The sequence below is a fragment of the Callionymus lyra genome, chromosome 9 (assembly GCF_982586985.1).
Source record: "Callionymus lyra chromosome 9, fCalLyr1.hap1.1, whole genome shotgun sequence".
Classification (NCBI taxonomy): Eukaryota; Metazoa; Chordata; class Actinopteri; order Syngnathiformes; family Callionymidae; genus Callionymus; species Callionymus lyra.
In genome coordinates this window covers 13,492,776-13,517,282 of record NC_141826.1, presented here as the reverse complement: position 1 = coordinate 13,517,282, position 24,507 = coordinate 13,492,776, and the positions used below count along the sequence as shown (strand labels likewise).

At 36.8% G+C, this 24,507-nt stretch overlaps 3 protein-coding genes across 3 annotated transcripts; all 3 read right to left on the bottom strand.

Moving 5' to 3' along the window:
• Window positions 1-3,157: 3,157 nt before the first annotated feature.
• Window positions 3,158-6,933, bottom strand: rnf212 (ring finger protein 212). The gene is made up of 13 exons (XM_087799169.1): window positions 6,621-6,933; window positions 6,299-6,415; window positions 6,099-6,160; window positions 5,957-6,031; window positions 5,809-5,865; window positions 5,674-5,732; window positions 5,544-5,603; window positions 5,340-5,389; window positions 4,961-5,021; window positions 4,410-4,452; window positions 4,260-4,314; window positions 3,555-3,627; window positions 3,158-3,477 (listed from the first exon to the last, which is right to left on the bottom strand). The coding sequence occupies exons 2-13, from the start codon at window positions 6,405-6,407 to the stop codon at window positions 3,345-3,347; spliced, it is 837 nt and encodes a 278-aa protein (XP_087655295.1). The 5' UTR covers window positions 6,408-6,415; window positions 6,621-6,933; the 3' UTR covers window positions 3,158-3,344.
• A 633-nt stretch (window positions 6,934-7,566) lies between these two features.
• Window positions 7,567-9,520, bottom strand: LOC148071888 (transmembrane emp24 domain-containing protein 11). The gene is made up of 5 exons (XM_087799155.1): window positions 9,304-9,520; window positions 9,080-9,171; window positions 8,135-8,260; window positions 7,809-7,955; window positions 7,567-7,743 (listed from the first exon to the last, which is right to left on the bottom strand). Exons 1-5 carry the CDS (start codon window positions 9,431-9,433, stop codon window positions 7,594-7,596), a joined length of 645 nt encoding a protein of 214 aa, XP_087655281.1. The 5' UTR covers window positions 9,434-9,520; the 3' UTR covers window positions 7,567-7,593.
• Window positions 9,521-14,086: 4,566 nt separating this feature from the next.
• Window positions 14,087-20,578, bottom strand: spon2b (spondin 2b, extracellular matrix protein). Its single transcript, XM_087798989.1, has 6 exons — window positions 20,386-20,578; window positions 18,878-19,131; window positions 18,528-18,751; window positions 16,933-17,124; window positions 16,641-16,827; window positions 14,087-14,358 (listed from the first exon to the last, which is right to left on the bottom strand). The coding sequence occupies exons 2-6, from the start codon at window positions 19,110-19,112 to the stop codon at window positions 14,180-14,182; spliced, it is 1,017 nt and encodes a 338-aa protein (XP_087655115.1). The 5' UTR covers window positions 19,113-19,131; window positions 20,386-20,578; the 3' UTR covers window positions 14,087-14,179.
• Between the last annotated feature and the right edge of the window lie 3,929 nt (window positions 20,579-24,507).

The following is a 24,507-nucleotide window of genomic DNA, read 5'->3' as shown; positions in this document are numbered from 1 at the left end:
TCTTGCCCAAAGGGGGATTACACTTACACCTCCTGAAAGTACAACACAAAAAAAATGTTCCTGAGTGACAAAGTGTAGAATCTGGATCAGATTAAGTGGGAAGCTCTTCTCTCTCTCTTTCTCTCTCCCTCCCTCTCTCTCCTCTTACCTCTGATATTCCGAATGACGCTGTGGGAAGACTGGTGAATGATTAAGGCTGACATCACAATAGTTTTCCTTCGCTCTCTGAAGTGGCGGAGACTCATTTGTACAGCCGCGGGCCGGGCGGAGGTGAATGTTTGTAAGGTGCCAGGACGCTTGTTTTGACTGGAGTCCTAACATCCAGCGTGAGTTACTATAAGCAACATCAGACGAGCGTCTTGTTGTGTTTATAATACCTGATAAATCAATCAGTGCAGGAATGAGCCTGCGAGAGAACGTTACGGTGATTTAGTCGTCAGCCCTGACAGGGAGTTTCGCCTCCGGGGAGACGTCTCTCTCTCTCTCTCTCAAGCGGACCCTAAAAAACAGGAAACTCTTTAGGAGTCCATCGGAACACAAGAGAGGATCAGGCGGTATGGAACCTGCACACATGTTGGATTAAAGAATTGGCTCCCGGGCCATGTTTGACCTCTGGCTGCCCCTCTTTTCTTCAACAGTATATAAAACTGCAGATGTTTTTCTGTTTCAATAAACAGAGGTTTATTAAATATACATATATATATATATACATATATGCACGTGTGTGAGACTGCTTGTCTTTATACATTCATGTGAACTTTTGCAATATGACTAGCATGGTCTTGTGTGTGAGGTTTACTCATTATAATTGTATTTTATTTTGCGAACATTCACAGTCTCTAGTGTTTCTATCATGCTCTTTTGTTTCTGTTTTAGTTTAAGTTTGAATTTTTTTTTTTTGCAATAAAAAAAGTTGTTTTATGTGATTTAAACATTTTATTCTTACTTTTATTTAACATTTCCTTGTCATTCTGGAAAAGGTGCTCTTAACTCTTGTGTTATATCAGGGTCAAGGGGACCCGAAGGCCCGTAATCAAATGTGTTTGTGGTATCCCTTTTGTTGCCTTTTATTTAAGGTGAACGACCTCCACCACTGCATATGTATTTATGGAAGCCAGGGAGGTCGTTCACCTTGAACCGGAGACAACACAAGGGATACCACAAACACATTTGTTTTCGGGCCTTTGGGTCACGTTGACCCTGAGATAACGCAAGGGATAAATAAAATTCAACATTATTATTATTAGAAAGCACAGACCTCCCCAAATCTTATAATGAAGTGATTTATTTAATACCCAATTGTATTATGCTATATTTATTCAATATATATAATAATACCTTTTTTTTTAGCATTTGAAATATTGTTGACAGCAGGTGGAAGTAGCATTCTGAAAAAAAAAAGTCCATAATTTCCTAAGGAATCAGCAAAGTTATATCTATTTATCTAAAAGGCGCGAGCAAGATCAGAAGCTTTTGCAAAAGTTTTGATTATTCAAATAATTTGTGGATCCAAAGCAAATGTTAATATCTAACCTGTGTCCAAACGTTGTTAAAATTGCATTTAAATAAGTTTCTTAAAGACTTTGCTAAGCTAAGTCGATCTCAAAATGTCCTTGGCGGATGTAAATACTGTATTTATTTATTAAAATTTAATTTTTAGCAAAAATGTTCATTAATTCATCTCTTGTTGTTACGTTTATTCACAGGATAATTCGTTGTTTTTTATTTAAAAGATCATAAAAAACTCCAGATAAACTTCTTGCAACACTTTTTTTCCGTCAAGTTATTTTTACAAGCCTCTCCACTCAAGTGGCCTTCTTGGAAAAAAAAAACGAACTTCTGTTTGGTACCTGAAGGTTGCGTGCACAGCGGTGGAACACACAAGCAGTCACACCTGAGCCGCCTTCAATAGACACTATTCACCACCCTGACAACCGAGGACAATAGAGGGAAAAACTCCGATCCACAAACAGAAAGAGGTGCGTGCCTGAACACATCCACTCGTCCTTTGCCGCCCGCTTGATCACTCCTAGCTCTGGTGATATCATCTTTCTATATAGTTACACTCCTCTCTGCCTCTACTTGCATCCGTTCGGTTACATATGAGGACAGAAGCAGAAGTCACACAGTCTTCTCCGGGCCATTCTCTCGACTTTTGATGGATTAAACCGTCAGATCACCTGAAATGCCATTTATTGTTCACTTAAACCCAGTTCATCCTCCAAAAAAACTGAGCAGGTGGTGGAGTTAAACTACTGTCATGTATATCCGTTTTAAGGTGTGAGCATCCTCTCTAAATAAGAGTCTGAATCAAGAGATGATTGTTTAATAAATTGAAGTAATCACTCACTAAAACTGTAAACATAACACAATAGGATAAATCAAATGATGTAAATAACTAGACATTAATAGTGGTGTTCCTCAAGGCTCAATTCTTGGTCTATCTCTCAGTGCTCGCAGTGATCATTTCCTGTCAGCTTTTATTTTTTTATGATCACTTCCTGTTTCCTCCCACACTTCCACATCCTGACTTATTTCTCTTGGGGTTCCCAGCTACACACCTGGCCTCAATCAAACTGATCACCTGGCTATTTTTTTTAATACGTCCCTGGTTTGCACCTCTTCTTATTTCTGCATGTATTTTTGTTGTTGTTGAGCACCCATAGACAGTAGAACTAAATCCTATTTCCTTTCACGTTTGGACTTTAGAATGGTTTGGAAATGTCCTGTTGAAGCTAATAAGTGGATTCCCTTTTCGGTATTTGAACTCCTATCTTCTGCTCCTTGATCTCTCGCTTGTTACTTTGATTTCCAGGACTAAAGCTTTGAAAATAAAGTTTTCCTACATGATTTAATTAATTTGATTTACATTTAATTATTGTTCATAACTCCATTCTCTTCTGATTTTGTGTGCATTTAAATGTACTTATGTTTGTTGTTGCTGAAATATTTATCAATATCTTATTTTAAATTGTATTTATAGTAATATAATGTTTTGAATGTTTCAGTTTCCCCAATGTGGGAAGAATAAAAATGTTATCAATGTACAAAATGTTTCTCCTGACCCTCTCCATTTTATTAGTGGCTACTATTGATCAATAATGTGGATTTCCGAACTGTTAGTGGTTCACAACAAGAACATGCTTTGGCGGCAGCCTGGTTTTTAAATCCAACTTTATGTATTCAATGCACTTGACACTTTTACACAAGGATGGAATTGCAGATGATTCTAACAAGAATCGTTGTTTTTATCAGGTTATAAACAACGCAAAAGAAAACTGCTTTACAGTAGTTGAGATTGGGTTGTTGTTTCTTTTGGGGTTTCATGGCGGTCCAGGTGTTCGTTAAGGTGAATGACGGAAGAGGGAGGGCACTGGGGAGAGCCGTAGAGGGGTGCTGGTTTTGAAGAGGGGGGACTGCCACCCGGACATCCGGCCGAAAGTCATATCTGGAGTCACTGGGGCTCCTTGTGAACGACTAGAAGAAACATGATGAAAATATTAAAATAGAAAGTCTGGGAAGTTAACAAATCAATCTAAGATTATTTCTCTCACCTGACTGTCGCTGAGGACGTCGAGTGGTTGATGCTGTTTTGACTGGCGGGCCTCTGAGAAAGAGTGCTTGGACCTGAAGAACAAATACTCAGTTAGTCCTAAACACCAAGCAAATTGACTAAATTATTTGTCTCAATTATAAAGTTTAATTTTGATAACGATCTGGACAGACGAGACAATAGTATGCTTATTAAAATCATTTTTAATCTCGTCCTCATCTCATACTTACCTGGAGCTCAACATAAAAATGTTTTTTAAATCCAATTATCGTCATTTAACAAATGCCTTAAACAACCCAAAAAAAATGTATTTGACATTTCGCCTAAAGTTCTAGTTTGTAAAAACTAAGCTATAGAAATTAAATGAATACATTTATTGGACAAAACTTTACTCTTTTTTTGACCAAGTTAATACCTATTTTTTTTAATGAAAAAAGCTGAAAAATAAATAGTTGACATATTACATATTAAAATAATGTTTGTCTTTAAGTTTCCTTGACTTTATATTTTTTGTTAACTTAAAGCAAAAAATTATCTATTTTCTATGTAGTTTGACTTTATAATGAACACATTGGAATTGAATGCGTCAAAAAGGGAGCCTTGTTAAAGTTCAGTTGAACCAATAATGGTAAAGATTTTTTTTTTATAATTGAAACACTGCCTATCTTGAGTAAAAAAGTTGTAGAAAAGATAATGTAAAACATACCTATTCTTCCTCGCTGTGGAGAACTGATCAGTGACAGCCTGGAAGCCGTGATGGGCTGAAAGAGTTAAACCCCCAAAAAGAATCAATGTTTGCAGAGAGAGGGATTAGCTCGACAGCTGGATGTTCACTAAAATAAAATGGCAAACTTACTTTCCTGAAAAGATGACTATCATCCATTTCCATGTTCTCCATTCTGCAAGAAAGACATTGATCTGAAAAACTTCCTTAAAATATTCCTTAAATTCCTATGACGTACGCGTCATTTACTTCCACCTTAAATGAAAATATCTTTCTTGAAACAACATTAACTAACCCGTTTTCTCAGGAGACGAATCTAATGATTTGAGGATAAAACAACATTTGCGTTATTAAATTGGCTCAGCCAATCAGTCCAGAGTAAACAGTGTTGGAAACCTAATAGGGATGGATGACTAAATCCAAGCAAAGCTCGGCTTATTCAGGTGTGTGTGCGCAGACAGCTGCGACGCTACACAGTGGCTGACACAAGATTTGGGGCTGAGCTGAGGATATAGAATGTTTGCTCTGAGACAGACCTTCTATATTAGTTTGGGAACATGAAGTGATGCGGCAGGATCGTGATGCAGCAATGATCGAAACACATGCATGAGGTTATGAATTTAAAAACTAGACAAACTTCTGATCTATTGTAAAATGTATGACGTGAATGAGTGAATACTTACAAACTTAGTGTTGATGGATGTCGGGAGAGATGCTGTGGGGATTGCTGATGGTACTGCAGGACTAAAATGAAACAATAGTATGAAATAAATACTTCACTTATTAATACTGACAGAAGATAGAAATAAATATTAACAACTTGTATAGCGATAAAGAAGAATTTCTGTGATTTAAATTGATAAATTAACCTAATTCATGGCTTAAGTTAATTAAATATTATGATAAAATAAATGAAATACATTGGATCATTTTTTCTGCATTATAATTACCGATAAATCATCAATGTAAAATTGTAAAACTATTACAAACTTAAAGACCATACTTAATGTCTATCAAAGGTATAAGAAGTTTTCAATTTTCACATAAAAGATCATGTTTTACCAGATTTATGTTGCATGTGGGAACTGAAGGTCATTGGCGACGATTTGGCACTAAACAGAAAAAACAAAATGCATCACTTCCAGACAAAACGATTACTTTTGACCTTTTTAACTTGTATAGTTCACAAAGTAGAGCTGACCTTTTTCAATTGATCAAACAGTGACATCTAGTGTTAAACAGGTGAAATAACATCCATGGTTTTACCTCTGATGCTGAAGAGAATACTCAAGTTTGGAGATGTAGGAACTCTGTTCATTTAACTTTCTGTGGTGAGGAAAACAAATCACAAATTAAAAGATGAATTAAAAAAATAAAAAAAAGTTTTTAAACAGACTTGCTCATCTGCTGCATGTCCTGCTTCATCTTCGTTAAAACTTCCTCTAGTTTCCCACTCTGTCACGAGTTAATACAAATAAATATAAACGGCTTGAGGAACGAAAAGTGAAATGAGAGAAGATTTAAAACTCACTCTTTGCTTGTAATAAGTCAAAAGTCTTTTCTGATGCCTCGCCTGGAACACGAGAACCTGCAGAAGGACCATGTTAATATCATCTAACTACATTTTATTTAAAAACCTGCGTTCTTGTCAGGTGCTGCTGAGAAATAATGGAACAAACCTTGTTGATTTCCGTCATGTGTTTCTTCATAGTATCGCCAACATCCGTAAACAAAGCCTTCACCTCTGGGCTGCTCTAAAACCAAACAACAATGAGTGTTTGTGTTTCATAAAACCACAATAATACACTTCCGATGACTTACTTTGCTTGTAAGTGGAGAAACTTGACATCGTGTGTTGCATATTAAACACTCATTTGGTTTACCTTGGGTTGGGAAAAAAAAGATACAAGATAGACCAGTAAATAAACAACATGTTCCATTAATATGTGGTGATATACTTGTATTAAAATTTCAATGATAGAAATCAAAATGAGTATAAAATGAATTCTGTTTCTGTGTACTTCTCTGATAGCAAACATTGCAGACAACATGTCCACAGCTGGTGACAGCAAGTCTTCGTTCGTTGTTTGGAGACAGAAAGCAGGAATTACAGCAGACCCAGTGGGACATTGAAGCAACTGCAGGCAAGAACAACAGGTTGAAAATCTTTAAACCAGCAGGGATTTGAATTTTTATTCGCCATATACTTATATGTCAATGACTTTAAACTTTTAGTGCTAATGCTAGTTGCGTCACCTAGCATAACTTAAACAGCGATGCTAGCATTAGCACGTAGCTATGTATGATTTAGAATCCATCTGACATTTAAAAAAGTATACTTACAACAAATATAAAGAGCTCTTTGGAAAAACACACTTGTCCTCGACTCGACGAGTTAACTTTATCTTTGACTTCTAGCGCAAATGATTCGAAGTGAATGAAAAAAACATGCTAACGGCTAACAGTGATGTGGAGCTGCCTGTGTTGACTTTGAAGTGTCGCTCCACTCGTCCTCTGAGACAACACACAATGAAGTCCAGTTTTCAATGGTGAAATATGACTATAAAGTCACTTTACTCATCTTCCTTTAGGTGTCAGAGTTGGATAATAACTTTTAATTCACTTAAATATTTGCTCTCTTACACCAATGCCCCAATAAAACGCATAACGTCGCAACAACGTATACGAAATGTCAGTTAAAGGTATCAAATTATATAGCAAAAATAAATGTTATATTTTTGTCAATTATAATTTTACTTTAATAAAAAATAGTGTGAAACACTGACAATAATAATTATAATTAACGAAAATATATGTCTTCTTGAATTTAATCCCATTATTTTACAAGATGAAGACGTTGTTTTATGAGATTTTAAATAAAATCTATATTTAAATATTGTTTTTTGAAATTAAATTAATAATGTGAATTTAGTCCTAAATATCATAACATTTATTTTTATAATAATGAAAAATAAACAATAAGCCCGTTCATCTTATTGTACCGATTTTTTCCTTAACTTGGCAGTATAAATTTAAGCCTAAAAATGTAATTTAATTGAAATAACAATTTGTTTTATTTTAGTAGTATTGGACACTGGAGAGAGGATTTATTTGTTAATTCAAATACATTGGAAAAAAATTGACAACATTTGATTTTTTACTTGAAGGCTAAACTAAATAGTTGTATTCAAACCAGTGAAAAATCACAAAAGTATTTTTGAAATTGTATTTAATTAGAACTCATTTTGTCAATAAAGTAAGAAAAGTCAATCTGTAAGTCGGAATGGGAAACAACATCAAAAGGCTGAGATCGTGATCAGACTATCTTTTTGGAGATGAAGAAGTCTTTGAGTCGGTTCATCTGCCAGAAGCCCACAGAGAGCAGGATAGAAGTCTGGATGATGGCCCACCACAGCACAGACGTGTTGGTGTCTTCACTGATTTCACGAAAAGACTCCTCCCTCTCCTGAAGGAGGATGAAAAACAAAAACATTATGAATTGAATCAGTAACAACGTGCTTGACTTTGTACCCTCTGGTAGTCCTGTTGCCTCATGATGTAAAACATCTGGTCGCGCATATGACTTAAGCTGCTCTCCAGAATATTTAAGTTGTCTTTGGTGCGGTCGGGACTGCGGTCGATGGAGTGCTCGCCTATCTGTACGTCCAGATGGAGCTTCTGCAAAAGCAATTGAAACACAACTACAGTCATGCATATGATTGGATTAAATATTGATATATTTCAAAATATATTGTAAATACTAAGCCTTTGTACAAACTCTATAGAGAAGTGTTTTCAAGAAATATAATGACTTGTATTGTTTTAAATATATATTGATGAAGTTGTATTTATCTCACCAGACGTTCACCTGCAAACACAGAAAACCTCGTGGAGTTGGTCTGGAAGCAGAGGTAGTGCTGTCCTGACATGTGCGTGGTGAAAGTGAATTTGCTGAATTTCCCATAACGCTTGGTCATCACCACCTGTGAAGACATGCATATTTTCCTCCATTCACACACACAATCACATACTGATGGGAGTAGGCTGCAACGCATGGCGCCAGCTATAGAAAGGCGCTATACAAATAGACATTATTATTACTATTAATTAATATTATCTTATCTTTTCTAGGGGCACAAATAAAAATATCATATTGTAGACCTGTTACTATCTGTTATCATGGTCTCCCCTCTAAAGGGTATGTGTCAGACGTATTCATTTGACTTTTCAAATACCTTTTTGTAATTCTGAAATTAAATTAACTCATGATTCATTTGATGTGGAAAAAGTAGTGTGGATTTGTCTGTTATTCTTGGTGCTATCCAGCAGGTGGCGTAATAAACTCACCTGCGTAGTAGTAGACAGTAAGATAATATAACTTAGAACACTTTTAAATAACTAAAGCTTTACCAAAGCACATTTGTAACCCACATCACAACAAAAAAAATTGATAAAAGATAATGAAGTTAATACATTTATGTGTGAAATTGCTTTATCATGTGTCCCTGTACCACATTTTTATTTTATTTATCTCACAGCAAATGTATTGCTTTAGATGGGAATAGAACCCATGTTGACGTTTTATACCAAGCAGACTTGAAACACATTTTGCTACTGGAAGCACGTTGAAGTTGTTAAAATGTAGAAACTGTTAATTGTTTTGTTTCCAGATGGTCATCAGGTTTCCCACCAAAAATCTAATCCTACCATATTTTTTTTAAACCAATCTAAAAAAGCTTTTTAAAAAAATTTCATTGAGAAAATAACCTCCTATGCTGTGGAGACTTAAATAGTGGTCACACCTCATGGTTTGGGTCTCGTACTGTCACGGTTACACCGAAGTGAGGCGTCTCTCTGAATCTGGTGCGGTCCCAGGGCTCCAGCAGGAAATATCCTGATGAGGAAATTTGATTTATCTCATGAAAAATACTATTATATTAAACAATATTTCAATCGTTATCGGATAAATGCCTGATTATGAATCGACTGATCAAGCATGAAATCTTTTTTTACTTCCAGGACTCACCAGTGACCAGCATGTCATCAGGAACCTCCTCGATGATGCATTTCTCCTCCTGCTCCCCCAGATCAAAATACATGGCTGCCGCCAACACCAGGTAACACTGCAGTAAAAACCCTGTACCTCGCAACCCCATTTCTGACTCTACCGTCGTGACCTCGGTGTTATAGTCGCACTTGTCGTTAAAAATATTACAATGATGAGGACATTCTGTTGCATGTATGTCAAGACCTGCCGTGTGTGTGTTGACGCTCGAGTGTGAGAAACACACAGGTGCTGCTTTGTGTGACGAGACACTCGTGGGAGCCAATGGAGAGGCTTTTCTGAGGTGACACGTTGATACCAGAGAACCTTTTTTAGCTCCACTGAAAAGACCATACATAAAGTGTGTTATTTATAACCCTTCCATCATTTTTCACGAATAGAAGATGGAAAACCTAGTTTTTCCTACTAAAAAACCTGTTGAGTCTTTAAAATAATATCAGAATAGCCTCGTTTTCATCAATTTCATTTTAATATCTGGTACATCTAAAGGTACATTTGTTTGACAAATGTGATGATAATTGTAGTTAAATTTAAAAGCTTATATCTAGAAATTTCCATGAGAGCAGAACCAGTCAAAGTGCAACCTAGGGGCCATTTCACTGGATTTATGCGGCCCCTAAAAAGGTCACATAAATGTGATTGTCTTACAAGGGTATTAAAAATGTATATTGTATTTATATTTAATTTGCACATATAACAATATACATTTTTTCTATCATTAAGGACTTTTCCCCCCTTCTTTTTATATATACATTCTATATAGTATTAATTTCTTCCTCAAAATAATTGCCTTTTATCTTATTTTATTTAATATAAATCAAAATAATAATTGAAGCTTATATACTGCAGCTTTATTATAAAATATCAAAGCATTATGACATCTTTTTTCTTCTCTTTTTTTAAGGTTTTGTTCCTTCTTTCTAAAATATCTAATTGCGCCCCCTACAGCATAGCATTGCTTTTAGGCATTGTTTTCTTTTCCGTCCTTTAGTCACATTAAACACAGAAGTTGCTACTTGATTTAATTGTTATATATATATATATATATCTAATAAAAAAATAATGTCTGTTGTGAAATAAATTGCAAAAACTGTAAAAGCACTCAAATGAATTTGTCTTAATTGCATCTTGCAGACGGTTTAAAAACAAAATCCAACTTTTAATAACTTTAATGGAAAATTGAACTCAACCAGTTCATGAGTGACATATATTTACCTAGGATGAGGTCAACACCCACACCCATTCAGCGAGTGAAACCTTCTCATATTTAGCATCTGCTAAAGTTGTCATCCCTCAAACGCTAAGCAGAATATCAGATCTCCTCATCATCCCCCTACGCCCAGGCTTTTCCAGAGAAATCTGAATGCTAAATCATTAGATTTACTGTCATTACTGTCAAAACGCTGCTCAACTCGCACTTTTTATTCAAAACACACTACACACAAAATCTGTCTTTATTATTAGATTCAATCGACTGTTTACCTCTTTTTGATTTTCAGATAAAAGAGTTTTTGGGCTTCGTATGGGCAACTTCACCTTGGCCTTTATGACCCTATAAAGGGATGGTTCACCAAAAATTCAAATATCAAATTTTTGGGTTCCTTTAAAATGAATGGAAAACACATGTGTTAAACTCAAATCTGTTTAATATTCATTGAATGTTCACCAATGGCTTTGTACTTTCCAGAAAGAAGTGGCCAATGAATGTCAAAAATGCATCTGGAAAATGCAGATAAAAAACAAATGGATGGTTTACTTCAAGTTGATGAAAATTAAATTTAGTTTTATTATCAATTATCTTTGCATATTATATAAAAAGATAAATGTGTTTCGGTTTTTGCCCCTTGTATGGTCATGGCAGGTTTTCGTGCACTACATTTATTGTATTTTGTGATTTTATATCATGTGTTTTTATTTTATTTCATGAATAAAACATTTGTTTGGTATTGTTAAGTGATCTTAAGAGTTTTACAAGGTGCTTTGGAATCAAATCCATCAATATTATTTATCTGCGATGTTAAAATAATTTAATGCAACAATAGAAAATGATAAAGGAACTATTTTCTAACACATTGTTGAGGGGGTTTCATCCACTTCCTGTGCCTCATTTTCATACTAGGACCATGATTAGGGATCAAGAAGAAACCAACCCAGAGACCACCGTGACTGACCTTCCTTGATTGGCTCGATGATGTTACCTGATCTGATTATTCTCTTGAGTAAAGTCAAGATGCGATTTATTATTCCAGAGGAAGTGACCATTTATGGTTTGCTCCATTGCTAAACATTAACATGCACTTGATAGAGTGATGGTCCTCTAGCTGATGGGATGCTATTAGAGAAGGATGTTTGGTTTGATTTACCTGCTGCAAGCCCATTGATATTCTAAAGGTAATCATTGTGGCGAGTCCCACTCCATGAAATGAAAAACTACAGGCTGAAAAAAGGGTCCATTCATTTGATTTAAAACCACCGGTAAGCCATTAGATCCCGCTGGATTTTACATTCACAGCTTTATAAGTACGATTCCCCCTGCGTCTCGGTTATTTATGGCAAACAACTGTACGTTCATGTCCGCCTCGTACATCTTGTACGTTTCAAAACAATTGTTAGGGTCCAATTTGGACAGATGAGATTCTCATTGCTGGAGCTTGGACAGATTCCTACAGCTGAGGTGGAACAACACATCCTGAACTTGGATCATCCCACTTTCCAAGAATTGGGTTTTGATATCACTTGACATGGAGGCGGTTTGTCATGGACAGTAAGGAAGGTCTCCAAGTGCGAATGAGTTCAGCGTGATTATGACTAGAAACAGAGTTTGTTTTTTCGTTTATACTGTATATTCCATTTTATTTTGGTTGTGTATTTATGTTGTGCATTTTGTCTTAATGTTAACAGCATTCAGAGAATTCAGACCTGAACTCTTTGCACCCTTTTTTTCTTCATCCCTATTATTGTTGCCCTAAATTATTTAGATTAAATAAGTATGTATTTAATGGGGCAACATGTATTGTGTTGTTTTGTAACAGGCATTCAACATGTGTAACATGCATGCATAATACAAAACGTTTGTCTGAAAAAATAACTTGTAGAGAAGACTTCTATGACATCTTTACAGTTTACAATTTTACAATTATTTGATGTTTACTTGATCAACTGTAATGCTGAGCATTAAACCTAATCTCACGAGAAATTCAAACAAGATTGAAACATTTGTCTCTGATATCTTTTTTTATCAGACCTCCAGGTGCATTATGGGTACCGAAAGTATGAGTGGTGGAAGTTCTTTGCCAGCGTAGCTTCAGTTATATACTGTGAAATGTCACAGTCACACCTTATGCTGCTGTTTGCCTTTGCATTTGACATACCTGGTGTATTCTATTGTTTGATTAAAATTATATTTATTCCATTGATTCATATTCTTTGGAACTAACAGTATTGACTAAAAAATCCCTTATGTAACTTGTCCAGCCAAAATGGAATTGTCTTATTCAAGAAGGATTCACTTTCTGCTGATTTGTTACAATAAAAAAAACATTGAGTTCTTCATAATCCATCTACTTTCTACTCTGCATGGCCTCAATTGTTCTTTTTATATACTCTAAAGTAATGAGTGTTTTTCTAGCCAGATAGTATTTCCATATCCACCTGTCCACTTTCCTCTTGACAAAGCTTTTCAAGAACTTTGCACCTGCTTATTCTTCATTATTTATGAAGCATTTATTACTCCGTTAGATCTCCTGGACTTTTTCAAAATAAACTGGTTGAAAAACCCTATTTTTCCCCTTCTTCGTCATTCCAAAGTGGACTCCAGCCCAACACATGTAGCAGATGTTTTGGGTTTTTGTATCGCTTTTCAATGTGTTATCTGTTTGCACAGCTCCGTTTAAATCACTCTTTTAACGCTGTTGAGTTCACTGACTTTGGATGTCGCTGCATGAAATCTGGAGCCTTGTTTGCTAAATCAGCCTTTGGTGAGTCGCCGTTAATATGTGGCGAACGCCCCCGTCCATTTTATTACCGACACTTCATCAGGGCAAATGCGAGCCAACATCGGGGCTTGAACTTGTGTCATTGATTTAAAAGCGGTTCTGTCTACACTCAATTTTTACCCTGCTGTGTGAGTCCAGCTGTAGCGCGGCCAGCACACTGTGTGGCTCCAATATACGACCGTCTAAAGAAAGAGTCTTTTGTTAGGCAAGGGTTTGCAAAAGGAATCATGACAACACTGTCGTTGTAAAATAGTCGACAAATAACTCCAAAGGTACACACATGATGTTTATTTTTTTTCATCTTACAAAAAAATAGTTTAATATCTCAGTAGCATAAAATAATACACATTAATACAAGTATTTTTTCGATATACTGTACATCACAGGTAAAAATCCTGTCAATAAATATATTCTTTGAATTCAGGGAAGCAACCACAAATTTCTCTGTAAACACGATCCTTCGAATGTGGCTTTGTTTTTTCGTGACACCTTATGGATGGACCTAAATATGTGCCTTGTTGTACGCCTCGTCATTTCTGTAGAAATGTTGTATGGAACGTTTCGGAAGCCGGCCAGCCTGACAAACTAAACCGGTGTCTACTGGCTTTAACGCCACACTACACCTTCCATAGACTATCAGATCCACCGCTTCAATTTGAATACGACGTAATCTAGTTATTTACAAAAGCACCACCAGGGGGGTTTCAAGCTTCAGAGGAATACGCCGTCTCTCTTTTCTTGTTGTTCCTCCGTCTTCGTCTTTTCCGTCCCTTCCTGTTCTTCCTGTCTTTCTTATCTTTCTTCTCCTTCCCGTCCTTCTTGTCCCCCTTTTCCAGGCCTAGTCATAAACAGTTGTCGGGGAAGCACTTCTTCTCCTGCTCCAGCAAGGGGCAGACGGCGCCGTTGTTGGCCGGCTGCAGCAGGACGTAGCGAGTGCGATGCTGGACGCCGGAGTCTCCGCACTTGCCTTTGCACAAACCCCACGGTGACCACACCGACACTTCGCAGTCTAGAGGCGTTTCTGCAACGGAGGGAAAGATTTGCGTGTTAAGATTTCAATTCACTTAAATCAATTGTGCATGATTGACAAATGTTTATGCATTTGGAACCATTTGGAAACACTGAATGTACAGAAAGGGTTGAAAAGACTATGCTATTGCTTATCTTACTGACTTTAGGTTAAGAACAGCAACTAGTAGTAACTAGCTTCATATTAGATGAAACCTAGTAAGAATAAGTCTATTTAGCCTAAACTTTTTAAACATATACAAAGTTCCAAATACTGGAATAGTTGGATTTCCTGATTTGCATTTTGCAAAATGTTGGGAGAGATTATACTTTTCTATATTTTATGACCTTTTTCTTTGAGCTTATTGTTATTACAGTCATGAAGAAAACAGGAATTGGCGTCTGGGTGGTTTTCTTTTGTAACTCATCTTGAATTACTCTGAATAAAGGAGTACTTTTAGAGATGATGTGTTGAAAAATGTGTTTTTTAAATGGTGTTTTAAGGCCGTATGGTGGCACTTCCAAATAAATATATATATTCTAATGCATATGGTGAACATTCGTCTTTTAATACTGCTCGACACCATCGCTCGGTCAGCCTTTGAATGATGTTCGGGGAAAATGATTCAACTCTATTTATTTTCCGTTCTGTCTTCATTTCACCTACAAGCCCAGCGACCACGGCCAATCTTGTAATATCCATCACAGACGCTGTCGTCACTCACAAGTGGAAAAGCAGAATGATTAATGGAAGTTTGTAAGCTGCATTGATGAATGTTCAGGTGGATGGCTTCCCAGTCCTTTTTTTCAAGGCTGGTTTTGGACATGTCCGGGGACATCTTGTGTGTCCACTAAGTTGCGGTGAAGATGGATAGTGTTAAAGTTATCATTCTGTTCAGTCAGAGCTTTTATTGGTTTCGATCCAAAGTGCTTTTTCGACGAAAGTCCTACAGGCAGGTTGTAGATGCAAATTGTAATTCCAGGACTTTTGTCGAAGGTGAACTAAAGATGGAGCGATCAAGGAAGGGAAAAATAAACAGCAGGAGGGCCAGAATGGAGCCAAGGGAGTTGGAAGGAAACCCCAATAGATTCTTGGCCTCCTCCTGTTGTTTGTTGATGGGTAGTCAGGGGAACGGACGGTAGTTTCAGATGCCGGGTAAAAGTTGGACGACTGACCACTTAAACCAATGAATGAAATAGTGTGTGACACACTATCATAGCTTCTTTTTTTTCCAAAGGTTACTCGTCAAATATACACGTTGACATTCACTTCTGAAAGTTTGCTCAGTGGGTAGTTGTTAGAATACGTCCACCCTTCTTTTGAGGCATTCTTTGAGATACAAATAAAATGGATGAATGAATTACTTTAAGCAATATGAAGAGCTAGCTTAGCAATAAAGGACGTACATTAGAAGAATTACTGTTGTGTTCAATAATCGTGAGGTTTTGTTGTATATTAAGAGACAATAAAGCTAGTTATTGGTTAAATTATTTGGTATTATGTGGAAACATATAATTTCGTCTAAGGTTTGTCGTGCATTTATACATTTGTATTTGTGCTGCAAGTGTGAACAGTTTGTAGAATACTTCAACCAAAACTCTAAATTATATTTTTTAATGCTAATACTGAAACAATACCCAAATTACCTTATTTTAGTAAGTTTAACTCCTACCCGCTTGGCTTTCACACGAAACCCCTTTTTTACGACTCCTTTTTAAAAACTTTTTCCCCTTACTGTCTCAACACAGCACAACCAGGAATAATAAAATGTAACAATGTGCGAATTACGGTTAATTAAAACCCAGCTTCACCTTGTTAAAAGTGTGCATGTCTGCAACCAATTTGGTTCCGTAGTAAACACTGGCGTGGAGACGTTTTGCCATTAAAAATGCGGCAAATTATTTAGCCTGTTCTTTCTTTAGTGTACTATACTTGATCTAAAATGTCTTAATCGAACACATAAAATATATTTGTGTCTTTTTATTAAACTTTATGAACATATTGTTGTGTCGTTCTGAATCTCAGTTTATCGCCAACCATCTTTATTAAAAGGAAGCCTATAGTTTGTGTATTATCATTGTCTTATGCTTTGTTTACACTTAAAAGATTGGTGTTTTCTACAGTGTCGGGTAACATTGATCGTTAAAAACAAAAACCCAGAAATTGCACAAGTTTCTCTGGATGGTGTCAGAACTTTTTAAAGTTTATTGTTTTTTTTAAATGCCGGCAAGACAAGAGTAATGAAAAAAAGTCTTCCAAGACATTGCTGTGCTACGGCTGATAACTGGACTTACTTATCAGCTTGTCTTCGATCTCATTTCCTGTCGGCAGCAGATTGGACTGAGTCACCTCCATTGGAAGACTGAAAATCTGATTGGTCTTCTTTATCTTGGTCAGTGTCACTTTGGCAATGGCCGGGAGATGCTTCAGGCGCGGGTAATAGAAGGAGTTGGCCGGGTGGTTGGGGAAGGACGACGTTATCTGTTCGGAGAATAGCAGAAGACAATCATATAAACTCGGAAGTGACTATTGTTATTCGTGAAGAGGAACATGAGAGGATGCTTCTCGGCCGTGTGTCTCACCCACCTGAGTGATCTTGTCTTGAGGAATTGTCTCAAAGTTTGGCGAAGAGAAGGTGAAACCGCTGTCGGTTCCGGCGTCGTAAGGGAAAAGCTCCAGTGTCAAACTGTCTTTCCACTCATCGCCGGCACATAGGTTGACGCTGTCCACGCCCACAAACCAGTCGGGGCTTGGAACGAGTCGCACCAGAAAAGACAGCTGCAAAAAAAGAGTACAAAAGAGACTCAGAATACACCTGCGAATAAAGTACACGTGTCGATGTCGCGAAGGAGATTTATCGTCAACGTGCCGCTACATCTGACGCTCATCTGTATCCAACTGGCAGCTCTCCATTTATCTCACCCGAGTCCAAATCCCTGTTTCCGCCCTTTACTCCCATCTCTGTCTCGCTTCCTGTCCAAGTCTAGAAGCTGTCTGTTCAAGTGTTTGGTCAGATGTGTCCCCAAATTTATGACCCATCCAGAGGCTCGTCAATCAGAGGCTTTACATAATTTAAAGACGCAAACGAGAGTTGCAGGAGTCACAAACCTGGACCTCCGGTTTTATTGAGCAAATTAATCTCATTATTGGATCCACTAATTGTGTTTTATTAGCAGATGTTGGCAGTGGTCGAGTAATAATAAGAATGTTAACTTGAGTGCATGACAAACAATACGGAATGTGATCTTTTCTTTTGATTTAGGACTATCTTAGCCTTCATTATTCAACCACATTGTCATACTCAAGATAATATTACTTTTAAAATAACTATATTTACAAAATGTACGTCTGACTTTACATTTAGTAGTTTACATAACTATTTTAATCCCATCAAAATATTTTAAGATTATTTTCATCATATATGTAAAGGTATTTATACTTGTTTTTCTTTTGAATATTGCATGTACAAAAATCTAAACGATGTCTATTTACATCTCTTTTGACTAAATCTCTCAAAACTCAAATCAGGAATTTGTAAAAACAGAAATGTTTGAGAGGGGAAGAGATTAAATGGCTCGATTAACAATGCCTGTTGATAGAAAAACTTTATAAAGTAGGACCATGAGAAGTCAACATGTTAATGCATGCAAAATACTATCTATCCAGGCATTATGCAACAGGAAATAAGTATAATTTATTGTCAATATCTTTTTTAATTATTGAAATATGTGGTTAATTTCAGTCTTCCTTAACCAAAGAGTTAATTGATTAATGATTGACATTTATAAACTCTCTCTTACATCATGATTATAACATTAGTAGTTGTTGTTACTGCTTTTTTTGAGTACTCAATTTAACATTATTATCAACCATTGCATATGCAAATCTCCTTGTAGACGAGAAAACAACTTTGTGGGTCAGATTTGATGCTTTTGCCTTCAGTTTCACGTGCGCTGTAAATGATAACGTTTAAGGTTATTTTTGAATGTGAAAATAGGTTTTCTGGTTTTAAATAACGAATATAAGTCCAATTCCAAGTAGTAATTTGTGAGCTTTTCAAAACACAATCGACACGTGAGTTGTGTCCTCAATAAAAACTTTTTTTTTTCACAGCAGCTATCAAATAACTGGCTGCACTTGTCGACCCGCCTGAGATGACTAGCAAAAAACAGGTGACTTACAGAAGAGTGCCTGGCGAGGACCTCAAACTCAGTGTTCATCTGGCCGGTGCCTCCCACAAGGGCAGGAGCGGAGAAGATCCCGGACACGCTCTGGATGCGTTCCCCGTCCGCCTCGACTTCCTCCATGAGTGTCCAAGCCTCTCCTCTCTCTGCGAAATCCCTCACGCCGTTGCTGGCGAAGCCATTACGCTGCCACATGTGGTAATCGGAGCCGTGCGTCACCCCTTAAAGCGCAGAAACAGACAGCAAAGGTCAGGTGGATTTGATGTAGTTTATGTACATCTCTGCTGATTGAATAAAGTATGGTTTTGAATAACTTGATATCATGCAACTACTTCCTGTGGACTCACCAATGAGGGTGGACCACTGTGCGGGGGGGCGGTAGACGGGATACTGCTTGGGGAAAGCTGACCGGGTCCACTTGCCGGTGAACGTTAAGCTGTACATTGCCGGTTCCGACGCTGTGCACATGGGCACGTCGGTAGGCACGGGCATTGGATGAACGCCACTGCCCATCATCAGCACCGTGACGGTCAGACGGTAGAGGGTCTGGAAGGCGGAAGGAGTCTTCTGTGTGGTCTGCATGGTTGACTTTGAAAGAAACCTGTCAAAATGAGTTCAGAGCAGTTAGAGTCACATTCTTCCTGATAGATTAGATTGACTTTATTAATCCCTCTGGAGATCTCCTCCAGGAAATTTTTCCTGATAGTTCTGGATGTCAATGATGTTCCTTGAAAGCTACTCAGGAAAGTTGTCTTATCTTTACATGGAAAACGGCTAAATGTTTAGGTTTCCTAAATAATGAAACGTCCTGTGTAATAATTTAACTTTATTTGTAGTTACTACACTGTTTTGTCAATTATCATCATTATCTTTAGCTATGTTTTTGGATGTTAATATTTATATCCGAATATATGTATATATTTTGATAATGAATCATATTAACCATTTCCATTAAAACTGGCTTTTGAATTTTCAGTTTAGGACGGTTTGATTTTTGTTTCACTACTTGGTCATATTCCATTTCAGCCAAGAGTTGAGCTATTATTTTAGTTTTGACTGACATTCTTGAGGTTTTTGTTCATTTTTTATCACAAGTTTTGCTTATTGTATAGTACTTTGTTGTAAACATCTTGTTGTAAAAAAGTCCTTCATATATAAATATGACATTTGAGGATTTAGAAGCATTCTGTGATACTAGCCAAAGGTGTTTCTTGAAGCCAACATGTACATTTACAGTTTGCAAATGTGCAAGAAACAGGATGAAAGAGACCTTAGAGAGAATTTTTTTTGTTGTATTTTTATATTTCTGCCTCTTGACTATTCCATTTTTTTCAGTATAACCTGCTCTACTAAATAGAACACTGTACCGAGGTAGAAAATAAAAAAAATAAACTTGAAAATCACCATAATCATGATGTAAACTGGAGCTATGACTCCACCTATTAGGGACCTGGACTTACTGGTACCATAAGTTTGGCGTGTGCTGATTGGCTACTGCAGGATTTCTGCTAGTTTCAAAGCTCAGAAAACATATATTCTACTAGTTAAGGTATACAGTTGTTACACTTTGGTGCAATTGTTGTTAGTGTTGATGTCATAACTGTCCAATAATTACATTTGTTTGATCAATGCATTTAGAATAACTACATAACATCAGGATCAACATGCACAGAAAAAAACAATGCAAATGAAAGTGAATATCAGCAAAAAATATTACACTACAGTATTTGTTTTAATGCACAAATGCATTGATTCTTTTTATGGATCACTACATATTTATGTTAAATATATGCTGCTTTCACATGTTCTGAATTATCCTTTTTTAAAGTGTCTCTGTGATGCGAAAACTACTCACTGTTGCCCAGGGTGTCAGATGAATGACTGCAGCGTTTGCAGCAGATGTGTAGAGAGCCGGGCCGGAGGTGAGGAGAAGGGGAGAAGAGAGCAGCTGGTGTGGCTGTCGGCAAGAATTGACTGCGAGGGTACAAGTCCTCAATCGCCTATTTATGTCTTTCTGGAAGGTCATCCCTCTCCCTCTTTTCCTTACTTTCCCCCTCTTTCTCCACTCCCCTCTTGAACTTGCTGTGCTCTTTCAGCATGGCTCTCTCTCAACTCCTCATGACTACCCTGCCCCCTTCATGCCCTTTGTTTTTGGCTCTATTTCCTGTACTTCCCCCCCTTTACTCGCTTGCCTACTTTTTTTTTATAAGTAGCCTATTAACCAGTTAATGTGTTCAACAGTTGTGAATGCTTAGCCAGCAATTCTGAGCACCACATTGAAGTGATACCAGGTCTAAACAACACAAATGCGTCGATATTTCACGGCAAAACCACAGAATGATCTGCAGTTAAATTATTTCACTCGTGATAGCTAGAATAAAAATGTTTAGTACTTTGTTCCAAATGACTGAAGCCCAAATCCTCTCCCATTAAGGGACCAATTTGTGCTAATTCATAGGCTTATAAACACAATGGACATAGCAGAGTTGTGTGAAATGTGAAGCTGTAAAACCCAAAGTCTTTTCAAACGGCCAGATAGGAGCTCATGTCTCTGTTTGCATAGAAGGTAAGAGCTGGGTCAGTCGTTACGACACCTTCAGATGCTCTTTGCTCGGTGTTATTTTTTCTCTAGACAGATGTTTTGAGGTCTACTTATTATCCTTCTAATAAAGAAAAGTTAATATGTTACCAATTAAAAATAGAAAAAAATGGTTTAATGTGGTTAACATCTGTGAAAGTCAATACAAGATACACAGTTGATCACCTAAAATGCAGGTTATAACAAAAAAACATTCTTTTTTTATATATATATTTTTATTTAAGGTTAGTTGGACTTCAAATGTCGACCTCTTGCATAAGAGTTTGATCCACTGCCCTTGAACTATTAGTATTCAGATTGTAATCCATAATTGCATCGTTTTTTGTTACTAGAATCTATCCGTTTATTTTAGAGTAGTACTGTAACATTATAAAGTACCTTATAATAGCACAGCCTCAACACAACGCAGCTTGACCCACAAATATTATTGTTTTTCTGTCAACGCCTTTCTTCAAACGTGAAGGGTTAACGATTAGATATCTTGAAAAAAAACAAGTGTATTTGTCATGGAATAATCCACCGACTGTCGATCTATACAGGAAATACTGTCAATGAAGTCAGAAAATTCTCCACCTGTTTTCCAGCCTGGACTTGATACAGACAGAGACGGCAATGTCTCATAAGAAGTGTTTTACAGTGTGTGATGTTTGTGTGTCACACCTTCAGGAGGCCATGATAACAGTGCTTGTTTTCTCTTAGATCCTGTCTTGTGTGTTTTAGCCCTCACTTGGCCAGGTTGGTGTGTGACGGCACAGTGAATGTGTGTGTGTGTGTGTGTGTGTGTGTGTGGTGGGCTCCTGCGTCGCTGCTTACCTCGAGGTGGCAGACGGCGCTCACGTGCACGTCCACTCGTGCTGATTCAGCCTACATCTAAGGATTTCCATATGGTCACGTTTTCGGCAAAACACGCACACACTCGAAGCCACCTTTCGGCGAAGGCCATTTCCATAATTTCTCATCTGGACTTTGTATCGCCGTCTGTTTTCTGCCGGTGACATTTAAAAAACGGCAGAGTCATCGGCCACGGCTGCTTTGCTTTTAATGGGCCACGGAGTATGATGAAGCACAGCGTGATCGTTAAAGTAAACACAATCTGAATTTTGGAATTTTTCCGCTCGAAGGGAAACAAATATAATGGCAAAGTTTATATTCTAGCACAATGTGCCAACATGCGACCTTTTGCCTTTATTTATTTGGCCCCATTTTTCAGTCAGGAGGCCATAAGGGGTGAAGATGGAGGTGGTGACTTGCTGTAAGAACTTCTCATAGAATTGATGAAAGACAATGGACCTCAAGTTCGGGGATCTCTTACTTTTTTTATTCGTATTTCAGCTGTTTTTTCTGCAACTCTTTGGTACATTCGATTTATATTTGGTTCTCAATGTTTTTTTAAAGGTTAGAATCTCTCCCATCTTAACAAAACAAAATCAGATTGCGTCCAAACTTTGGCCTGAACTGTATATGTGTGTGTCTTTGTGGATTGTTTCTTTTTGTAAAATTGGATAAAAGTAGACACACATTAAAATAAGTTCTTGGGCGTTTTTACCCTTGACCTTTGCACAAATGATGAGGAAAAGAAGAGACAAATAGATTTAATTCCTCAGCCTTTATTTGACAGTTTTTGGTATAATAGGTTAGGTAGAACTTTATTGATCCCTCAGGAGGTCTCCTTCAGTAAAAAAAAAAATTCCAATTAGAACACAGCAATACAGCAATTATTCATAAAATAATAAATAAAATAAGAACAAGAACAAAGAGAAATAAAGACAAAGAACATGATAATCTCTGTGAAGTGTAAGTGTAGTATGTGGATACACATTTATATTCACTGGAGTTTTCCTAAATATATTTTTGTCTGATACAGCTAATAAAAAAAATCAGTCTAGAGTAAAAATAGGCGAAAATCTCAACTAAATTATGAGATAAACAGTTTAAAATACATTTGGATTACTTGACCAACAAGAAGAAAATAAACTGATTGTATTCTTTGTCATTCAAGTAAAATGAAACAAGCTTTTCAAAGAGGTTTTTCAGAAAATAACTAGCTTAAAAAAGTATTAATTCATACTCCGAGTTTCATCTGATATATATCTATATATATAGATATATATAGATATGTTCCTATGTTCCTATGTTTTTCTTTGACCTATGTTCTTTATCTTTAGACTTAGATTGTGTCATCTTGTTCTTCCTCTTTATGTTCTTCTTCTTATTTTATTTTTTATGTATTATTTTTTATTGTTTATGAAAAATTGCTGGCTATTGGTAAAAAACAATTTCCCAAAGGAGACCTCCTGAGGGATCAATAAAGTTTTACCTTACCTTACCTTACCTTATATCTGATATTTGGGTCAACATCAATTCACTATTTGTGATAGTTTTATTTCAGCTATACGTCCCACTTTCCATCATGTATCGCTTGAGCATATGATCAGAATAGCCGCAGACTTTTACCTTATTTTACAACCTATATCATTTCCAAGCTGATGCGTGTTTTGGGAGGAAGTGGGCCAGTCATGTGCAGTTTGAGGTGAGGCAGTAAATACCTGAGCCAAAGACATAAAGAGAATATAGGTCAAAAACACTACACGGGTTTGAGAGGGGACGTTTTTGGCACATGTCTGCTATGATGGTGCGTCGAATATGTGAATACCGATGTGGCGGTGAGGTTTGTAGATTGTCAGAGCCCCTGCCATTCATTGGTAATAACTTTGATGTATGACTGACATGCATCCCTGGAAGTAAGAGTTCAACGTACTGTTGACCTCGTGCCTCTCAGCCGCTGCGTTACCACTTGCCACACTTTCAAAAAATATTTAGGGCATGGGTTTTCATAGCAAATCAAATGTTTATGTATGTCAGGTGGAGGGATATCTTTGTAAAGTGTTTTTGTAGTTTTCATGATCATCCAGGTGTTTATAATTTCATTAATATATAATGGATTAATCGAAAAACTATTATTCATAGACAATAATTTATGTTATTTTTCTTAAGAAAACTAAATACTGGCGATAAGATATATAAGTGATCATTGACCTTAAATTCAACTTCATTCATTTTCTACTCACCCTCATGTCGACTATTAAGAGTTTTGATTATTTTCATTGGTCCGGAAAAAAATTAAAAAGTCTATATTGGTCCGGAAAAAATTAAAAAGTCTATATTTTAATGTTGTAGATACTGTAGATGGATGGATGGATGGATAGATACTGTTGATACTGTAGATAGATACTATAGATACGATGGATAGATAGATACGATAGATTGATACTGTAGATGGTTAGATACTGTAGATACTGTAGATAGATAGATACTGTAGATAGATAGATACTGTAGATACTGTAGATAGATCGATACTGTAGATACTGTAGATAGATC

Excerpts from the sequence above, each read along its gene's own strand:
- LOC148071888 (XM_087799155.1), bottom strand. The coding sequence starts at position 9,433 with ATGGGGTTGCGAGGTACAGGGTTTTTACTGCAGTGTTACCTGGTGTTG. Across the intron at positions 9,172-9,303 it reads TGATGACATGCTGGTCACTG|GATATTTCCTGCTGGAGCCC; the intron begins GTGAGTCCTGGA and ends TTTCCTCATCAG. Across the intron at positions 7,956-8,134 it reads TGTTTGCAGGTGAACGTCTG|AAGCTCCATCTGGACGTACA; the intron begins GTGAGATAAATA and ends TTGCTTTTGCAG.
- spon2b (XM_087798989.1), bottom strand. The coding sequence starts at position 19,112 with ATGCAGACCACACAGAAGACTCCTTCCGCCTTCCAGACCCTCTACCGT. Across the intron at positions 18,752-18,877 it reads ACAGTGGTCCACCCTCATTG|GGGTGACGCACGGCTCCGAT; the intron begins GTGAGTCCACAG and ends CTGCGCTTTAAG. Across the intron at positions 14,359-16,640 it reads GATCGAAGACAAGCTGATAA|AAACGCCTCTAGACTGCGAA; the intron begins GTAAGTCCAGTT and ends CCTCCGTTGCAG.
- rnf212 (XM_087799169.1), bottom strand. The coding sequence starts at position 6,407 with ATGTCCCACTGGGTCTGCTGTAATTCCTGCTTTCTGTCTCCAAACAAC. Across the intron at positions 5,733-5,808 it reads TGACTTATTACAAGCAAAGA|AGTGGGAAACTAGAGGAAGT; the intron begins GTGAGTTTTAAA and ends AACTCGTGACAG. Across the intron at positions 3,628-4,259 it reads TCCACAGCGAGGAAGAATAG|GTCCAAGCACTCTTTCTCAG; the intron begins GTATGTTTTACA and ends TTTGTTCTTCAG.